Source organism: Pseudonaja textilis, chromosome 1 (genome assembly GCF_049901715.1).
Source record: "Pseudonaja textilis isolate UNSWEBS1 chromosome 1, rPseTex1.2, whole genome shotgun sequence".
Classification (NCBI taxonomy): domain Eukaryota; kingdom Metazoa; phylum Chordata; class Lepidosauria; order Squamata; family Elapidae; genus Pseudonaja; species Pseudonaja textilis.
Genome location: NC_141990.1, coordinates 162,217,444 through 162,237,338, shown reverse-complemented (window position 1 = coordinate 162,237,338; position 19,895 = coordinate 162,217,444). Strand labels below are relative to the sequence as shown.

At 37.3% G+C, this 19,895-nt stretch overlaps 1 protein-coding gene across 1 annotated transcript in view; it reads right to left on the bottom strand.

Annotated features, from left to right (window-relative positions):
- Positions 1-19,895, bottom strand: part of ABCA12 (ATP binding cassette subfamily A member 12) — a 137,354-nt gene that overhangs the window by 45,799 nt on the left and 71,660 nt on the right. Inside the window, exons 26-34 of the mRNA XM_026707730.2 lie at positions 17,482-17,551; positions 17,226-17,360; positions 16,074-16,229; positions 12,450-12,636; positions 11,382-11,600; positions 9,175-9,371; positions 8,079-8,239; positions 2,711-2,944; positions 1,239-1,371 (exon numbers count right to left, since the gene is read on the bottom strand). Of these exons, the coding sequence (XP_026563515.2) occupies positions 1,239-1,371; positions 2,711-2,944; positions 8,079-8,239; positions 9,175-9,371; positions 11,382-11,600; positions 12,450-12,636; positions 16,074-16,229; positions 17,226-17,360; positions 17,482-17,551 (1,492 nt within the window). The remainder of the gene's footprint in view (positions 1-1,238; positions 1,372-2,710; positions 2,945-8,078; positions 8,240-9,174; positions 9,372-11,381; positions 11,601-12,449; positions 12,637-16,073; positions 16,230-17,225; positions 17,361-17,481; positions 17,552-19,895) is intronic.

Here is a 19,895-nt window from a genome sequence, read left to right as displayed (position 1 = left end):
TGCTTTTTCTGTTGCTGCTTGGACTGGCGCTCGCCTCGCCCTGCCTCGCGCCTGCTTCTCCTCCTCCTCCTCGCTGGCTCTGGCACGAAGGTTGGGGTGGGCACTGGGCCGCATTACAAGGTGACCTGGGCCGCATGCGGCCCTTGGGCCGCAGGTTGGACGAGCCTGTCCTAGACAATCCTAAATTCTGGCTGCTGCCTTATTAGCAGGATTGACGTTAGGACTCACACTATGTTTCTTCTTTTCCAAATGCACTTCTGGAAATGGCTGTGTTTTGCTTTTGGTAAGGCAACCTATCTAACCCCCCTCATCCTGGGTCATCAACATTCTCCCCTCAGGCCTATATTGTGCTTATAATGGAAAGAATGAAAAGCTACATGATCAGTAGATTAAACAGTCTGAGAGAACATGGTGTTTCAGTAAGGTTGTTCCTAGGCCTATAAGGAGGTAAGGTGCTACTGCCAGATATACAGGTAATTGAATATCTTCTCCACAGCCAGGGAGCTCTAGCATTAAAGGTCTGATTTCCTGAATTAGTTATGGTTGTTTGCATCTTTGACAAAAACAAGATCTATGAAGTTAGTGATAGTCCCAGTCATTCATTGTTCTTGTTTCATATGATAACTGGGGTGGGGGGGTGGGGGAGTGATTTTGGAGTTTGTGGATTGCTGCTGAGTAGCAGCCTTGTACTTAATTATAACTCAGCCTATGTCTCAATAACTGAATAATATTTAAGGAGCCATTGCAATTATTAAGTAATTATATAAAATTTAAGTGGCAAGTGAATTATTCCTTAGCCTAGGCATAGGGTCCTATTAGATTATGTCACCATTTCCCACCTTCTCACTAAAGTCTGAGATGGAAGTAGTTTTTCTTGGTAAACTAATTTCTGAGGGACAAAACAGATCAAGGATGAAATGGCACAGAATAACTCCTCATTATATTTCTAGTCATGAACAGTGTTTGATTTCAGGTTAAGAGATACTGGAGTTCCCACAAAGCTATCTTATCTCTAATTGTAGCCTGAAATTGCTCCATCACCAGCCATACTTAGTGATTTTGTCCTGTCCACCCAATTTATTATCAATCCAGCTTACGTTTTTGTGAAGTTAACCTGATATTTCACAATCTTGCTAAAAATGCCATCTTGCTGTAATTCACTGTACACTGTTCTAGATACTACAAGCTTTTCCTTTGATAAAAACTTCAGCCAGTGAAAAATTACACTATTTTCATACCATCTGGTTCAAAGACATTGTTAGAGTTCATGGACAAGCCATCATTATCCACATTAAAACTGGGTCCCTCTTGAGATAACTCTGCCTCAGTTTGTTCATCGTTTGCAAAATCTTTGGTCAAATTAAGAAATACCTGCAAAACAGTAATATTAAAAATATTTTAATTTCAGTTCTCACAATTCCTAAACCAAATATTTTTGATCTTGATCTATTAAAAATTTCTACCTGCACTCAAGATTGAAAACACATGCAATTTCACATATGCTCTATGTTTAAGTTAGACTGATTGTTTCCAGTTTGTGTGCAGAATCTTATGTCAGTTCATAGTTCTGTAAATAACTTTTATTCATACAGTTTCTACTTTGTAAATGACCATCCTCATAAGAAGCCATTGCATAGATATAACATGTAAACATAATGGAAAGAGAATATTAATTTCCTCTATGGTCTTTCACACTGACTGACAAAAATGCACTACTAGACAAAGAACCCCCTACAATTAGAGAAAGGTGTCATTCAGAGGTGGTATTCAGCAGATTTTGACCAGTTCTGGAGAACTGGTAGAAGAAATTTTGAGTAGTTCGGAGAACCAGCAAATATCAGCTCTGACTGGAGATTTTACAGTATCCTTCCCCTGCCACACCCACCAAGCCATGCCCATAGAAATGGTAGTAAAAAAATTTGAATCCCATCACTGGTGTCATTGCTGTTTCCCATCTTCAGTTTATTTTTTTCATTTCCTGATCCAGATCAGTTTGCAACTTTTTAAAAAAAGTTCATATAAACTTGAGTTTGCATTTGGTGCAACTCTAAACGTATATTTTTTTCAAATGGTTTTGCATATAATCTTAATATATTGTTTTACTGAATCCTGTGATGCAAACTAAGTGCAATTTTAAATACCTATTTTAGTATACAAATTATATATGAGTTCCACATACATTTGAGACACATTAAAATGAAGTCTCAACAAATTTTCCTATCTTTACATATAATTAAATATTCAGTGAATAATAATAACTGCAAATATAACAAGCATCACTTGAATACCATCAGCATTCATAAAACCACCACTAGTCAATTGCAAGAGGCAGCTTTACTTGGAACAACTTACTTTTTTGTGATAATAATTTTAACACAATAAAAGAACATCTGCCTATCCCAGGTCCTTAAGGGAAGATCTTAATAGATGGGGGGAAGACAAATCCAGTTTAAACATTTGGCTCACAGTGCAACAAAATAATACAATTTTATAAAATATTAATAAATCTGATTGTTTAAAGCCGCTAGATCAGAGGTGGTATTCAGCAGGTTCTGACCAGTTCTAGAGAACCGGTAGCAGAAATTTTGAGTAGTCTGGAGAACCAGAAAATACCACCTCTGACTGGAGATTTTACAGTATCCTTCCCCTGCCACGCCCACCAAGCCATGCCCAAAGAACCGGTAGTAAAAAAAATGTGCTAGATGCTTACTTCTTCTACAGTGCTATCTGAAATTCCATAGCAGCCAATATGTAGATCACTTAAATTACTATCCAGGTTTCTCAGAAGAGACTGATAGGATAAAGAAACTTTATTGTTAAATGGAGGAAGTACATAGATAAGTTCTCCACCAATATCTTCTTTGAGATATGCTTCTGGAAGATGAGCCTGTATTGTGGCTGTCACAGTAGAGGTATTGCATTCTCCTACATTCAGAACTGAGCTCTGGGGAAACATAAGGGGATAATAAAGCACCACACAGCAAAATTTTAATGATCATAATATACCATAAAACATGATACAAGAGAAGGAAATTAAGTTTGAAACAACTGAATAAAATTATATTCAGGTATCCTGAGTACATCAGTAAACTGTATCTGCTAGTTGATGGATATAGACAGCAGGAAATTGGCTTGCAATTTAAGTGTCTAGATTAGATATCCTAATTTGCATAAGCTTTGGCCCAAAACATTCAACATGGGAAATAAGTTAGCTTCTTTATGGAGGACTTTTGGTTATGGAGTATAGCAGCAAAGAAGCAGATAGCCTTAAACTATATTTTCTCATGATGAGCCTTTGAAAAACAGCCTTGGTTAAAGATTTTAGCAATTTGCTTTGGGCAACATATAAATATGAATAGTCAAAAAAAGTCCAAAATTTAATAGATATCCAATGAAATTCTTTTAAAATATGCAAGATATGTACAAACCTGGTCATGCCAAATTTGATATATTTGATAATTTTGATAAAGTTTTCCATTAATTGTCTGTTTTAAAAGGCCATGCAATGCACATATTTAAATACATGGACTTTCTTTTAAATGCATATTTAAAAGAAACTCTAATACCGTGATGGCGGACCTATGTCACAGGTCCCAGAAGTGGCATGCAGAGCCATCTCTTCGGGCACGCCAGCTGTTGCCTGTCGCTCTTCTGGGTTCCGGCACCTGCATGTGCGCCCACCAGCTGGTCTTCGCACGCATATACACGTTAGAAACCAGAAGACCAGGTGGCTGGCACACATTCTCCCAGTGCTGAAAAGGTTAACCACCACGGTTCTCATAAATTTAATTTGCACCAGAACATTTGGAAAAGCAAAAAGTTTGGTGGATATTTAAATTCCTATCCACAGAGCTGAAGTGAACAGAGAATAGCCAGCGAGAGCAGACTGCAGAAGCGCGGCTCTCCTGAATAATCTAATTAAAAGCCTAAAAAAAAAATGTAACCACAAGGAAAAAAAGGTGAATGGAGGAAAAGACTGGACTGGAAGAGAAGAGAAATCTTGGAAATCAAACATTTATTGGGATGCAACGTTTATTTTGCTGGGTTTTGCTGTGTAGTATGGTCTGTCTACAGTTTCCTTTGTTCTGCTGATGACAAAACACAGCACAGCATCCCAGCATTGAGAAAATTTTATTTATATAGTGAACTGCTTTTCTTCAATATTGACTGCATCGTCCTTTTTACCATCAACCGAACATACTTATATTGACATAATTGTAAAATGAATTAGGCATAGATCTGTTTGCATGAGTGTTCTCCCTCCCCCCTCCCCCGTCTACTGAATTAAGTGTGTTTGCAAGGATATTTTTTTCTTTTTCTTTCTGCATATTTATAAGGATTTATAAAGATTATGCCTTTACTAGCTAAATAATCATGAATGAATTAAATATGATTTATATATACATATTGAATAATCCAGGGAAAACTGAATTAACCTTTCAAAAAGTTGTTTACAACTATTGTAAAGTTTTACTGCTGGTTCGCAAATATTTATTGTCTGGATGGTAAGCTTTTATTGCCTTGAGTTGCCGTTATCATTCTACCTTGGTTTGTAGATTACAAATAATCAGACAGTGCATTTTTTTATAATGTTTTAAACACTTTTAAATATTTTTGTGGACTACCTTTGTATTATCTTTACACACACACACACACACACACACCAGTGCTGGAATTCAATTTTTTTTACTACCAGTTCTGTGAGTGTGGCTTGGTGGGCCTGGCAGGGGAAGGAGACTGTAAAATCTCCAGTCAGAGGTGGTATTTGCCGGTTCACCAAACTACTCAAAATTTCTGCTACCGGTTCTCCAGTACTGGTCAGAACCTGAATGCCACCTCCCTCCCTCTCCCTCCTCTCTCTCTCTCTCTCTCTCTCTCCCTCCCTCCCTCCCTCCTCTCTCTCTCTCTCTCTCTCTCTCTCTCTCTCACACACACACACACACACACACACACACACTGAGATTCAGCCAGGTCCCACCTATTCGGGAGAACCGTTTGTTAACTTTCTGAGCAGTTCGGAGAACCGGTTGTTGGAAGAAATGTCTTTTTGTTTTGTTTTTTCTACTTTACAGAGCTAGTCCTGTAAGGAAGGTAGGAAGGAAATATTCTGGTGTTGTTTCTAGCCTATTTTTTATTGCCCTGCTTAAATAAACAGCCTCTTGGTTAAACCTGATTACATTGTAACAGCTAAACTGCTAAAGGTTCCTGGCAGTACGCCCAGACTTACTGTTGCCTGAGCTTCTCCAGGGTTTGTTTTTTCTTTGCTGGTACTTTGCTTTGCTTTATTAGGGGCTTGAATTTCTTAAAGGGGAAGGGTTGTTTTAAGCTTTTTACATTGCTTTAGTGGTTCCTGGCACTGTCCTTTTGGAATGTACTTCCAAGAGGCAGGATGCAAGCTTGGCACTGATTTTTTTTACTGCCTTTCTGCAGCCATGTGATCTTTCCTTAAATCTGGATGATTTCCTTAGGATATCTTATGTGGTGAGTGAGACCAGCTGGTATCTTTAAGTGTTTCAAATGGCTCTAAGAATTGTTTCTCCTGGGTGTGAAAGGTGCTTTGTCAGCTCCCTGAGCACAGGAGTCTGTTGTCTATGGGGATTTTTCAGTCTTCCAGTCATGGTTGTCCCAAAGACGCTTTTTTCAAGAGGCATCTGGACTTTCTTGGTTTCCAGAAAGTCCAGTTGCCTCTTGAAAGAGCACTTTTGGTGCTTTTGCATTGCTTTGGAGTGGCCAAGACACATGATTGCTCACTGAAAGTAAGAGTTTAAAAAAAGGAGGTAGAGGTGCAGATCCTCCAATTCATTTTAGTTTTCTCTCATGATAATAAGGCTTAGTAATATGGCACCCAGCTTGAAGTTTAGAGAAATTTCATTTACAATATTAAGGAAACACAAGGAATATTTTCTCTGACAGATTTTCTGAAACAAAGTAATATTTCCTTTCTCTGGGATAAGCTGGAAGGGGCTATCTTTTAAAATCAATGGTATAGACTAAACTCAGTCCTTAAAGCACAAGACTTTTTGGAAAAACACAGATCGAAACTACACTATTTTTCAGAAGATAAAGATTAGAAACAAAAAGATAAAAAGAGGTCTGATGCTTATCAAGGACAGCCTGTGAAGATGGGAGCCTCAGCTCGATTCCCTGAAACTTCCTCTTCATAACAGATGGTTTGCAAGACATGAAATGTAAATGGGGCAAATTCCCCACAAAACTGAAAAAAGTTTCTTTCGTTATTTTAAAAAAGTGAACCATGATACAATGTATTTGCAAGAAACTCATATTAAAGGGACTGAGAAAAAGTAGTTAACAAATAACACTGTGGGTCTGGAATTTATTTCTGCTAATTCAAAGAAAAAAACTAACGGGGTAGTTTTGTTTATAAAACCCCAATTACATCCATATTTATTTTTTGCTGATGATCAAGGCATGTATGTAATTGTGCAAATTGAATTACAGGGAATAAAATGAATTATGGTGCGATTATACACCCCACACCAAGAAAAAGCCAGGTTTTTTAAAAACATCTGTCTGGACACTTCTTTTCAATATTTGTCTGTAATTGAAGACTACAATGGGGTAGGTAACCCCACAATTGGACAGATCAGCTGATAAAGGAATCAAAGAAACACAGGGGGAACTGCCCCAAACTTTTTTCAAGCTGATACTTTAAATTTGATCAATATTTGGAGGTATAAAAATGGACTAACAAAAGACATTACCATTTTTTCAGACACACATAAATCCTTTTCTACAATTGATATGATTTAGATTACAAAAAGTCTACTTCAACAAAACAACTATTTATAATTAATTCATAATTAATTTATAATTTTTATTATTCTTCCAAAATATTTTCTGACCATAATCCAATGACTTTGCATCTTAAATTTGGTTCTTTTAAATGGAGATTAAATGCATCTATTTTGCAGAAACCACAGATTGTTAAATAATGCAAACAGATATTTAAGACTATTTTAACAATAATTTAGGTAAGGGAGTCAATTTGACAACAGCTTGGGATACTTGTAAGGCTGTGATATGAGGACATTTTATATAATACAATACAGCAATTAAGAGAAAGATGGATGAAAAAATCCAAAATGTGTTACAAGAAATTAAACTGAAGGAGAGGGAACTCCAGAATTCACAAGAAGATTGTAATAAGTATATTGTATATTACAAGAAGATTGTATATTACAATCTCCTGGTGAATTCTGGAGTACCCTCTCCTTCAGTTTAGTTTCTTGTAACACATTTTGGATTTTGGATTGAAACAACAAATATCTTTGCTGACTGTTTCAAATATTGAAAACAAACCTAAAAATATGAAACAACACTTTTCTGAACAGGCAAATAAACCAAATTGGTATATGCACTAAGAAAACAGAAAAGAAGATGATAACCAAGCTTCAAGAGGGAATAAGATTGACATGGACAACAAAAACATTCAAATACTTTTTTAGAATTATTATACCAATTTATATAAAGAACAAGAAATCTCTTTAGATACTATGGAGTACATAATGACTAAAAATTTTCCTAAACTATTGGGAAATTGTAAGCAAATTTTGAACAAACCAATAACAACTTTTGAAATAATCGTAATTAAAAGAGTAATTCATCAACTAACAATATTTATCATTACTGTACCATATCCATAGTCTTGTATTTACAATAATATTAGCCAAGTTCAGTCCTGTCTTAAATCATTAAATCAATTTTTACTGATGGCTTGGAGAATGTCAGAACATTCTACATGCTCCTCAAAACTTGTTCAAAAATTTACAGAATACCATGAGAAGTAAGATTATACTCTCTGTCTCTGGATTTGATCTCATCTGTCACTGAAACCTATAAATTGATTAAAGCCATTTTATCAAATTTTAGTAATAATTTGTTTCTGGAACTTTTCACTTTGATAAGGCCCAAGGGCTAATCAATCACTCAATCAATAAAGAATACAGTATCATTTTCATTAAGATACTTTTTTTCCACCAGAGCTTACTTTGATTTTGAAATTACTATTAGAATTTCCTACTTTTTATTAAATACTGAGAGTAATTATTGCTCCAAACCTTTTCTTTAGTAAGTGTCAGGTGGTATCCACTACCATAAGTTTCCTTGAGGTAGAATGGGGACCCACAGCATTTGAGACCTCCATGTTCCAAGAATGCAATCCTATCACTTAAGACCTCTGCTTCATCCAAGTGATGTGTAGAAAGGATGATTGTTCTGCCTGAAAAGAATATATAAAGGGGACAATTACACTACAATTTCCATACAGATTCTTGTGGCAGGAGAAAAATTGTCAAGTGAAAAATGAATTGCTCAAACTCAGGAGCTCATTGGGTACAGAGGCCAGAAAAGGATTCAAAACAATGGGAAGAATGAAATAAACACTGGCAGTTTTCTTTCTTTTCTCCTGGGGAAGAACCAGTCAGCATAAACAATTTTCTTTCTTTTTTTAGAACAATTCAGGAATGCTGGAGACTGTTTATCAATAATCCCAATTTGAGATTTCCAGCACATTTTATCACATATCTACAAGTCAGAGGTGGTATTCAACAGGTTCTGACCAGTTCTGGAGAACCGGTAGCAGAAATTTTGAGTAGTTTGGAGAACCGGCAAATACCACCTCTGACTGATGGAGATTTTGCAGTATCCTTCCCCTGCCACACCCACCAAGCCATACCCACAGAACCGGTAGTAAAAAATTTGAATCCCAGCACTGCTACAAGTCAATTTATCACCCACAACTGGCATCCAATCTTACAGTCACCAAGAGCCATGAGCTGCTGGTTCTCCATCTATGGCAGTAGGTGGTCTTTTCACCCAGGACAAAGAGCTCCTGGTGCTTGGGTAAAGTTGGCCTTTTCTGCAATGATGTCTCTCCTGCTAGAACTCAACCAGCCATGGAGCAAGAAGAGGCAAAGTCTGCAGGTATTCTTGGCTTTTCCTACTGCTATTTTGCAGGAGAGCAGCTGCACAGGCCTCTCTTCTTATCAAAGAGAAAGTTTAACATTTGAAAACTTTTCTTTAATGTATGTTTGTTGTTCCATAACTGTGACTATATTTGTAATAGTCATTCAAGCTTAACCTATTATTATGTTAATATTGTAGTAATACTTGTTGCTCTAAAAAGCTAAAATCACAATAACCTGCCCGTATTACCTTTTCTGTTCTTTGATATGATTTCCCAAATGCCTCTCCTAGAACAGGGATCAACTCCAGTGGTTGGTTCATCCAAAATTACAACCTTTGAACCTCCCAGTAGAGCAATTGAAATAGATAGCTTCCTCTTCATCCCTCCTGATAAAGAGCCTGTCAACTTGTGACGATGGTTGTATAATCCAGTTTCCTTCAAAATCCTTCAAAACAGCACCCAGAAAGAACATTATTTTGTAAATACGCAGAAGAAAGAATGATAATTTTAGTTTTAAAAAATCAGAAAAAGTAACAATTAAATTACAAGGACTTGGATTTTGAAAGCACACCAGGAAATCTTAATAGTAGAGTTCAATGATTCAACAAAGGTATTACATTAACAGTTTACTTGTTAATGTTGTTATTGTTAACTCTCCTTCCTTGGAGATATTTGAAGAAAATTCGGACAGGCACTTGTCAGGATGCTGTAGGATTGTGCAGGAGGTTTAACTAGATGATCTTCAATATTTTTATCATCCTGAACATCCTGATGATTCTTTAAAATCGGGGGGTGGGGGGGGAACGGGACGTTTGCATAAGGCACCACATGATTCAGTCATAACAGAGTAACATAACATGGAGAATAAAGCAAAACAGAGCTCCTGAAATAAACCTTAAACTACAAGCACTTTCCTTTGTTTATTACAATCTTTTTTAAATGACAGCTTAGTTTCAGCATAAAACTTCCCAATCACAGAAGACATGGAAAATATTATGCATGATTTAGCACCCTGCTGGTTTTTAATGAGAATCAGCCAAGTATTATCAAATATTTCATTAAGACGCATTATTAAAAATTGGCAGCAATAAAGGACTTCAATGCCCATTTGTGCAGTGGACAAATGCTAGCAAACTCATCATGATATGAGAACTTTGTAAGGCTTCCATCAAGTGTTTTCCAACTAACTATAAGCTCGATTTTGGTCAACAGAGCAAGAATGTTATATAGAAAGTATATTCCTTGTAAGAAAAGGTTGTTCTACTTTTGTTGTCATTTCATGGAATATCATATGTGATTGTAGGTGAATAAAGATAAAGGGGGGTTGCAAACATTCACATTCACATTCGTCAATATATTATTAATTATTGACTTGAATATGGAGGTAAAGGCATTGCTTATCAAATCTGCAGAGTGTGAAAAATAGGATGTAATAGCTAGCATGATAGAAAAAAAAATCAAAGCAATCTTGAAGAATTTCCATGCCTTGGGAACTTCCAGATGCATGGACCTCTTGGATTATCAGCAATGGCCATGCTAATGGGGAAACTCTGGGACTGAAGACCAGAATTTGTTAAGGCTGAGTTAGATAAATGCACAGCAAGAAATGAGGATAAGAAAAAGATATTGTATAATATGTAGAAAAGGGAAACAAATGGATGGGACTTGGAAAAAAAAGAATGACCTGTACAGAAGATATGTGTTGATTTTGGTCATACAGAAAGACTGAATGAGATTTGAACAGCAAAACAAATATATGAAGGAACAGTGAATGTGTTGAAAGGAAATTAAGACTGTGACACTTATAAGAAAGTTGTAAGACAATAGAATTGATGAGATCCTTAAAAAGAGAAAGATTAGATTAAAGAATAAAAAGGAATGTATGAAGTTGTGCCTGCAGATAGTAAAAGTAAGAATGGTTTGCAGAAATGAAAGTTAGGAGAGAGAGTGCATAGTGAATGGGGTTAGTGTAGACTAGACTTAATTTATTTTACTTTATTCTTATGGCTTTGATTTCTTTTCTTTATAAGAAGAAGTCTTATATAATAAGTCATTGCTTCCTTTCAGTACATTCACTGTTCCTTCATCTAAATAAATAAATATCACTGAGGACTGAATTTGGGGGAAATGCTTATATACATACCTATGTATATACAATACCTGTCATGCTAAGCCCTTTTGGGATAAACACAGTGTGTTTTTTATACTACTTATCCTAAAAGGGCTTACCATGATAGGTGTGTATGTATGTATGCATGCATGCATGCATGCATGCATGCATGCATGTATGTATGTATGTATGTAAGCATTCTCCCCAAATTTATTTTCCACAGAGTGATGTTAGTGCTACTAAATAATTGCACTCTTACATAGTTTTTTGCAAAAGGAAAAAGAGAAATATTTAACAAACATAAAAGGAAGACTGTTTTATGCTGTTAAAAATTCTATGACATACCGGTCTATTTCTTCCTGTAACTCTTCTTTGCTCCATTGGGGCACCTTGATATAGCCATATAAAAGCAGATGCTCCTTTGTGGTGAGGTAATCAAATAATACATTGTGCTGCATGCAAATTCCCATATTTTTCCTGATGAAATCTTGATCAGTTCTGATATCTTTGCCATAAACAAATATAGTGCCAGATGAAGCAGGAAACAAACCTGTCAGTATAGATCTATATGGGGGAAAGGGAAGAAAAGTTGAGAAAAAATATCAACCTTTTATTCAATAGAAGTTAGTAGTTACATTGGTATAAAAACTGAAGGGGAAAAAAGTGGACCAATTCTACGTTGGATGAGGGTAAAGATGAGACTGCCATTAATTCTTTGTATTCACAAATCACTCACTGCCAGTGACAGCATGAGAGTCGAACCCTGGGACTGGGATATATAATCTGGCTACCTGGAATGACCATCTAGTGCAGGAGTCTTCAAACCTGACGGCTTTAAGACTTGTGGACTTCAACTCCCAGAATTCCTCCTCCAGTCATGTTAGCTCAGGAATTCTTGGAGTTTAAGTCCACAAGTCTTAAACTTGCCAAGTTTGAAGAGCCTTGATCTAGTGGGATAGGGCATTTTTGCCCCTAGCAAATTGAAAAACAGTTCTTCCCAGCAGTTCTTTGGAGTCAGAAAAGACTGAAATGTGATCAGTACCAAAACATGCATCTAAAATGGCACTTCTTCTGAGTTCTCTAGGAGTGGGGAAAGAAATGAGGAAAGTCCAGAAATAAGACCAAAAGCTTATCTATCATCATGGAGATTGTAGACTGGTTAGGTTACAGAATTCAGAAATAAGGGGGGAGGGGACAATTGATTCTTGCCATTCTCAACCCAGCTCTGAAAACAAAAAGATCCTCGATCCAGGAAATGTACCAGATCCCAACCTGGCAGATAACAGGACTCAAGAAACATTACATTAGTGTGGTAATGTAATGTAATAAAATGAAATGTTATTCTCAATGTAATGTTATACTCAATAAACTTTGTTAGTTATTCTGAGACATTTTTCTTCTAACAGAACTTACATTGTGGTAGTTTTTCCAGCTCCATTATGACCCAGCAATGAGGTGATATTTCCTTCATAAAAATTCAGATTGAGATTCTGAACAGCAGCTTTGGATTCATAAATCTTTGTTATTCCTTGGAGAGAAACTCCCACTTCGAGATGAGTGGGTTCAGGTTCAATGTTAGAGGGTGAAGCACTGTGAACATCTAAAAAAGAGAAAGATGTAAAATTTATAAAGAACCCTATATAGCATCTTCCCCTTATTCACGTCTCTTTCTCCTACTTAACTCAGTTCAGGGAGTCTTGTCAGAATTTGTAGAGATTTTGAAAGTGCAAGAAGTTGTGTCAATACTATGCACATTTCTCTATATCTGATTGAATTGAACTGAACTAGTTTATGTTGATTTAGTACAATGCAAGCTTTCCTGCAGTTAAATCAGTATGTCCAAATAAGACCCATGGCTCCATTGATAATACCACTCTATAAAGCCTTAGTAAGAACACACCTAAAATACTGCATCCAGTTTTGGTCATCACACTATAAAAAAGATGCTGAGACTCTAGAAAGAGTCTAGAAGAGAACCAAAATGATTAGGGGACCGAAGGCTAAAACATACAATGAACAGTTACAGGAACTGGGCATGGCTAATCTAATGAAGAGAAGGACCAGGGGAGATATGATAGCAGTCTTCCAATATTTGAAGGGCTGCCGGAGAGGAGGGGGTCAAGCTATTTTCCACGGCACCTGAAGGCCAGACAATGAATAATGGATGGAAACTGAACAAGGAGAGATTCAACCTGGAAATAAGAAGAAATTTTCTGACAGTGCTTGCCTTCAGAAGTTATAGGAGCTTCATCACTGGAAGCTTTAAAGAAAAGCCTGGACTTCCATCTGTCAGAAATGGTGTAGGTCTCCTGCTTGGGCGGGGGTTGGAGTAGTTGACCTCCAAGGTCCCTTCAAACTCTGTTGATTTTAACATTTTAACTCCTTTCCCTACCTGCTGTCATTTCCTCTCCCCTTTAACTCAATTTTTATAAAATATGTGTGGATTGAGTGGCAAGAAGGAAGAATGCTACTTTTGAACTATGTTTGAAGTTTGAACCATGTCTATCTTTTGATTCCAGACTTTTTCTGATAAACTCAATTTGAAAGGATCATGGTCTTGTTCTGTACCTGCTGTGCCTTTTTCTTTCTTTCCTTCCTTCCTTCCGCCTGCCTGGTTGTCTTACTGTTAGAATTTGCTGCATTGTGCAAGAACAATGTGCAGGAATCTCTCAGAAGAGAGATTCTGAACAGGGAAAATTTTATGTAGATGTTTTACATAAATTAATACGAATACTAGAATAACTCTGGCTTTAATAAGTACCATATTTAACAGCAAATCCAAGAATTTTTTTAACCATAGAAAGATATAGTTACATATAAAAGTTTAAATGTGAACAATGGCTTTTCCAAAGTCTGTGAGAATGCCTCCCCACCCCCCAACCAGAGTTCAGATTTAAATTGACTTTTACATCCTGATGAAATTAGTCAATATATTTGTGAAGTAGAATAATGTACAAATGTAAGCAATCTTGTGTTAAATACAAGCTGTTTTAGAATAGAATAGAATAGAATAGAATAGAATAGAATAGAATAGAATAGAATAGAATAGAATAGAATAGAATACCAGAGTTGGAAGGAACCTTGGAAGCCTTCTAGTCAAACCCCCTGCTTAGGCAGGAAACCCTATACCATTTCAGACAAATGGTTGTCCAATCTCTTCTTAAAAACATCCAGTGTTGAAACATTCACAACTTCTGGAAACAAGTTGTTCTACTGATTAATTGTTCCAACTGTCAGGAAATTACTTCTTAGTTCTAAGTTGCTTCTCCCCTTGATCAGTCTCCATCCATTGCTTCTTTTGCAGCCCTCAGGTGCTTTGGAGAATAGCTCAACTCCCTCTTCTTTGTGGGATATCGGAATGCTGCTATCATGTCACCCCCTAGTCCTTCTTTTCATTAAACTAGACATAGCCAATTTTTGTAGAATAAGAATTACAATTTACTCTTAAAGTTTATTCTTCCATCTCCTCATTCTTGAAAGGTTTTGAGTTGTAACTAATATCTTCCCCCTTTTTAAAAGCAAGTTTGCTAACCCTATCATCCAAAAAATCATGCATTGTCAAAGAAGGCTGTTTTATACTAAATTAATCAGCTCTCCCACAACCTCTCATCAAAGTAATTACTATTATTAGGTTGAGATAGGGCACAAGAAGTAACCAAACTGGATCTGGCATACGGAGTCACAGAATAACTTAAGATGAATGTCAAAGACTGGCAGATATACCGGGGAATCCAGTAGCCTATTTATTTCCACTCATCTCTCCCAAGAGAACTAATCTGATACCATAGTTAACACGCACAGGGCTAAAAAAATGGAAGACAGTGAATTCTAGTCCTGCCTTAGGCAGAAAGCCAGCTGGGTGATCTTAGGCCAATCACTCTCTCTAGCCCTAGGAAGGAGGCAATGGCAAACTACAGAAATCTTGCCAAGAAAACTGCAAGAATTCAACCAGTCAAAAAAGACACTCAAAGGCACATGTGCATAGACATATGCATAGACTATCTCAAGTATCAATGGTTATTTTCTAGAGTTCCTCTTAGTGTTATTTTGCTCTTAAGGGTTGCTCTTAATGTCTCCTTTCTCACGTGAGTGCTTTTGGCTCCACTTGTATGAGCAGCGCAGGTGCTCTCAGCCCCGCCCCCCACAGCATGAGCAGAGAATGCTCACGTGCGCATGCTCCTACCCTCCCATCTTACTATAACCTCATGGTAACATGGGTGGCCAATAAATTTTATAAATAAATAAATAATTTATTTATTTATTCCATCATTTCAGCAATTAGATTCAATCCAGCTCCTTCAAATCCACGATCACTATCGACTGTAGGTCTCAAAATTGGAAAAGCACGTTGTTGTCAATTCAATATTATGACTAGCAAAAGTTCTTGAAAATAAAGTTTTTTGGGAAGATATTGTGATTATAAAAAACACAATGCTGGAAAAGGTAATTTCATGTGCTTATAGTCCTAAGTACATTTTATAGCTTTTCACTCTGATTTTTATAATGGATGCCAAACAGTCAGGGTGTTTTCCTCCTTTTCTCCCCATTTGGCCTCCTTTCCAATTGTCTGTGTCTTCTTTTGCCTGTTCAGATATCTGATAGTTATATCCTATAGACTCTATCTGCATAAATCAAGGGACACTGAGATAATTGCATAGGTTCCTCACTGTGGAAATTTTTATCCTGACCCTTGGGCAAAGGCAAAACCAACCATTGTAAATAAATTTTCCAGACCATCCAGATAAATTTTACATTCAATATCTATTCAGAGACAAAGAGGTCAAAAGTTACATATTCCTTTGCAAAATGCTGACATAAGGCCTTGTAACCTTCGGGCTGAAATAACTTTGTAAATAATTTAGGACAAATTTTTAAAAGTTTAAATATATAGTTTTCTTATTATTTTCTACTGGTTCTATCTTTTAATTTTTGGTTTATGCTTATTATAGTTTAGCTGCTCTCTCATCTAAGACAGTAATAACATTTTCATTATCCAATCTATCAAAAGATTTTCTTTATACTTAAGAGGAAACATACACATCTTTTCCGGGAAAGCAGGTTGTTTTCTTAAGAAGAAATTGGTGAAAAGATAGCCTGTTAACTTCTCACTCAACAAAGGAAAATAACCATAGCGCTCAGTCCAGTAAGATGGAAGGAATGGAAAATACCATGGAGCTGCCATCCCGTATTTCCCTGAAATGAGAATAGTGACAAAAATGGGAGAGAGGTTGAAAAGCTCTGTAGTAACATTTTGATATTATCTCAACAATATCAGACCTAAAGAAAACAATAGATGAGTTTTGTGTGCTTTCAATCATCTCAAAGTATGAGAATACTGTTCTCTTCCCAAACAACAAACAGCCACATTATTTCAACTGCACATTTGACTGCTAAATATTCATGCGAAATCGTAGGCAGGCATTTCTGAATTTATCTGAAATGAAATCTATGAAAACAGAGCAGGAAACAGTGTGCTACAGAATTCATTTGAACTTTTTCCTGTGTGAGATCATGGACACTTCCGCATAGCAGTTGTTACAACAAGAAGCACTCTGCTCTGAAGAATTAATTCCTTCTATTTCTGTTGTAAAAGCCTCTGCTAATTATGAAGCTAAAAGAATAGCATGGTAGCATTTTTGCAGCTAGGCTGCTGTAGTCAAATCTTTACAAGTGGGGAAATGGATGGGATGGAGAATAACAGTTCATTTGTTTTCCTGGGATTCTTGGAAATAATCAGAAGAATTGAAGCAGTGGTGGGATTCAATATTTACCACCACCGGTTCTGTGGCCATGGCTTGGTGGTCATGTGACTGGGTGGGCATGGCTAACTCAATGTCACTCACAGCAAGGTGGGGTGGCACCTTCCTGTGAATGACGTTGAGTTGGCCACGCCCACTCAGTTACATGACCAATGCTGCAGAGATAAGGAGATTGCCTATGTATGTACCCCAATCAAAATTTTCCCTATTTCTCATTGTCACCAGTCATTATTCTATATATAAGTAGTAATACAATGATGTTACCTTAAACTCCATTAAAAATCTATCCTTTTCCAGTGGATGGTTTTAGTGATTTCCCAGAAATAAAGATAGCATAGATATTATAGGATAATTTGTCCTAACTTTACATTTTTAATTGTCAAATAGCATCCTTCAAAATACAGTATTTTTAATAATCACTATTGCATACCTGGAAAAACGTTCCTGATGTACCAGCCCAGAATGAAATAAATAAAAGAATCTATCAGAATTAACCAGCACATCCAGCTAAAATTAGTATTGTCTCCTGATATTGGTGACACATTTATATTATCCCATTGCAGACCTATAAAAAAGAAGAGAGGGGATACACAGAATAACCTGCATTAGCAAATGAACACACAGTATTTAATTTGGACTATTAAGATATATTTTTCTTATAAAAATGTATAGGTATAGATAGATACCAATGCCTTGTTCTTCGTAACGGGCAATATACTGACTTCCATAGCTGAATGCAGTTGGAGATAAAAGGCTCTGGAAAAAAACAGGAAGAAAGGTAATTAACAGAGATATTTCCAAACACACACATGCAGAGAGACAGAGAGATAGAGATTCATCTGTATCTGTATCTCTATCTATCTATCTATCTATCTATCTATCTATCTATCTATCTATCTATCTATCTGGTAGTCTTGAACAATAGCGTGTTTCTCCAACAATACAGCCTCCCCCAATAGGAAGACCCAGCATGTTTTCTAGGGATAAAATGAAATTAAGCCCCTCCCCCCAAATTTAGGCCTATTTTAAAACATGCAAAATGGGGGGAAGGGCCATTAGGAGCGCCCCGTGGGTAGCCATGCCTTGCCACCAGCTGCTCCTAATGGGTGACCATGGCGTAGCACAGAGAGCTCCCTACTCCTGCCAAGCACATTTCCTGCAGACCCGAGACCTTCAGTGCTTGCCGCTGTTGATTTCCCTTCTGCCCATACCGCCACCACGTTTGGAGCTGCCACTTCTACATTTGGAGCACCGCTGCCGTTTGGAGCTGCCACTTCTGCATTTGGAGCTGCTACTGCGTTTGGAGCACTGCCACTGCATTTGGAGCTGCTGCTTCCATGTTTGGAGCGCCACCGCTGTTTGGAGCACCGCTGCTGCTCCAAACGGCGGCAGAGCTCCAAACGCAGCGGCAGCTCCAAATGCGGAAGCGGCAGCTCCAAACATGGTGGTGCTCCAAACATGGAAGCGGCAGCTCCAAACGCAGTGGGGGCATGGGCAGAAGGGAAATCAACAGCGGCGGGCACCAAAGGTCTCAGGTCTGCAGCAAAGGTATTTGGCGGGAATAGGGAGCTCTCTGCGCTCTGCCATGATCACCTGTTAGGAGCGGCTGGTGGTGAGGCTGCCCACAGGGTGCTCTAGACGAGGATGCAAGGGGGGGAATTAAGTCACCCCCGAAAACACAGCCTAGCCATTTTTTTAGGGCTCAAAAAAATGTAAGACTCGGCCTTATTTTATGAGAAACACTACCGTACATAGCTGTAACATAGAAAGAACACAAGGATGATTTGGCTCTAGTTGTGATGGATTAGTAGTTATGGATTTTAATTTAGCTCACATCTTTCCAACAAGAATCATGTTCACAACTATTCTTTAGGTAATTGAATTAAAGGCTTACCGTACTTTTAGCTTTTGTTATTTCATCTTATTTATTTTTATTTTAACTTATTCTAATAAGCTTCATCATCCAGCCCAGATTTAACCAGGACAAGGTATCCAAACTTAAAACATTATTATTCTAATGTATGTTTAGAAAATAAACCTTTGTTGTAAACCAAATTTTAATTTCATTTAGAGCAGTTGCATTCAATATTCAGTTCAAGCAATTTGTAGAAGGAATGCTAATACTTTATTCAGAACTCTCACAAAATAGCTTCCCTATTCACAAAATTGTTGTCTGGCTGATAATACAAAATTGAGAAGATATCATTCCCATCATTTCTATGTGTTGAAGACTTTTTTTTTAAAAAAAGAAAAATCTCCAAGGGCTGGAAGGGACCTTGAAGATCTTCTAGTCCAACCCCTGCCCATGGCAGGAGTCCTTGTTTCATCCTGGACATATATGAAGAGGGTTTGGCAGGGACTTTGTTGATAATGTACTATCACTTTCTTTTTAATTTGATGGCTATGTCTTTCTTTTCTTTTTACTACTCTCAAAACCAGTACTAAAAGCAAAAAACAAAAATAACAATCTTATTTTCTTGATCTGTGAAATAATTTTTTAAACATTTCCATATTACAGTAGGTGCCCAATGACTAAGGATTACAGTTGTGATGGGGCAGCACCGTCACAGAAGGTATGTTTTGTGCAGTAAAGGACCCAGATTCAGTACTTGGCAAGTCAAATGGACGCTTCAGGCATCCTAACAATTTCCATCTCAAGCAGTGAAGCACTGTATTTAATTTAAATGGATGGGGCATTACTTGACATAACAAAAGACAGTGTCCAATGTTCATGCTACTATTGTCTGTGGCTGCAAGACAAAGCAAATCCAAATCTATAAGTAGATTGCTTCAGGGGTGAGATTCAAATTTTTAACCGGTTCTGTGGGCATGGCTTAGTTGGTGGGTGTGGCTTGGTGGTCATATAACTGGGTGGACGTGGCTTGGTGGTCATGTTATTGGCTGGGTGTGGCCAATTCAATATCACTCACATCAAGGCACGCATCTCCTCGCCTGGCCTCTCATGACTGTGGGGATGTTTCAACAGTCATAAGTGTGAAAAAGGGTCATAAGTCACTTTTTTCAGTGCCATTGTAACTTTGAATGGTGACTCCACACAAGCAAAGTACCAGCAAAGGAGGGGAAAAAAAACTCCAGAGAA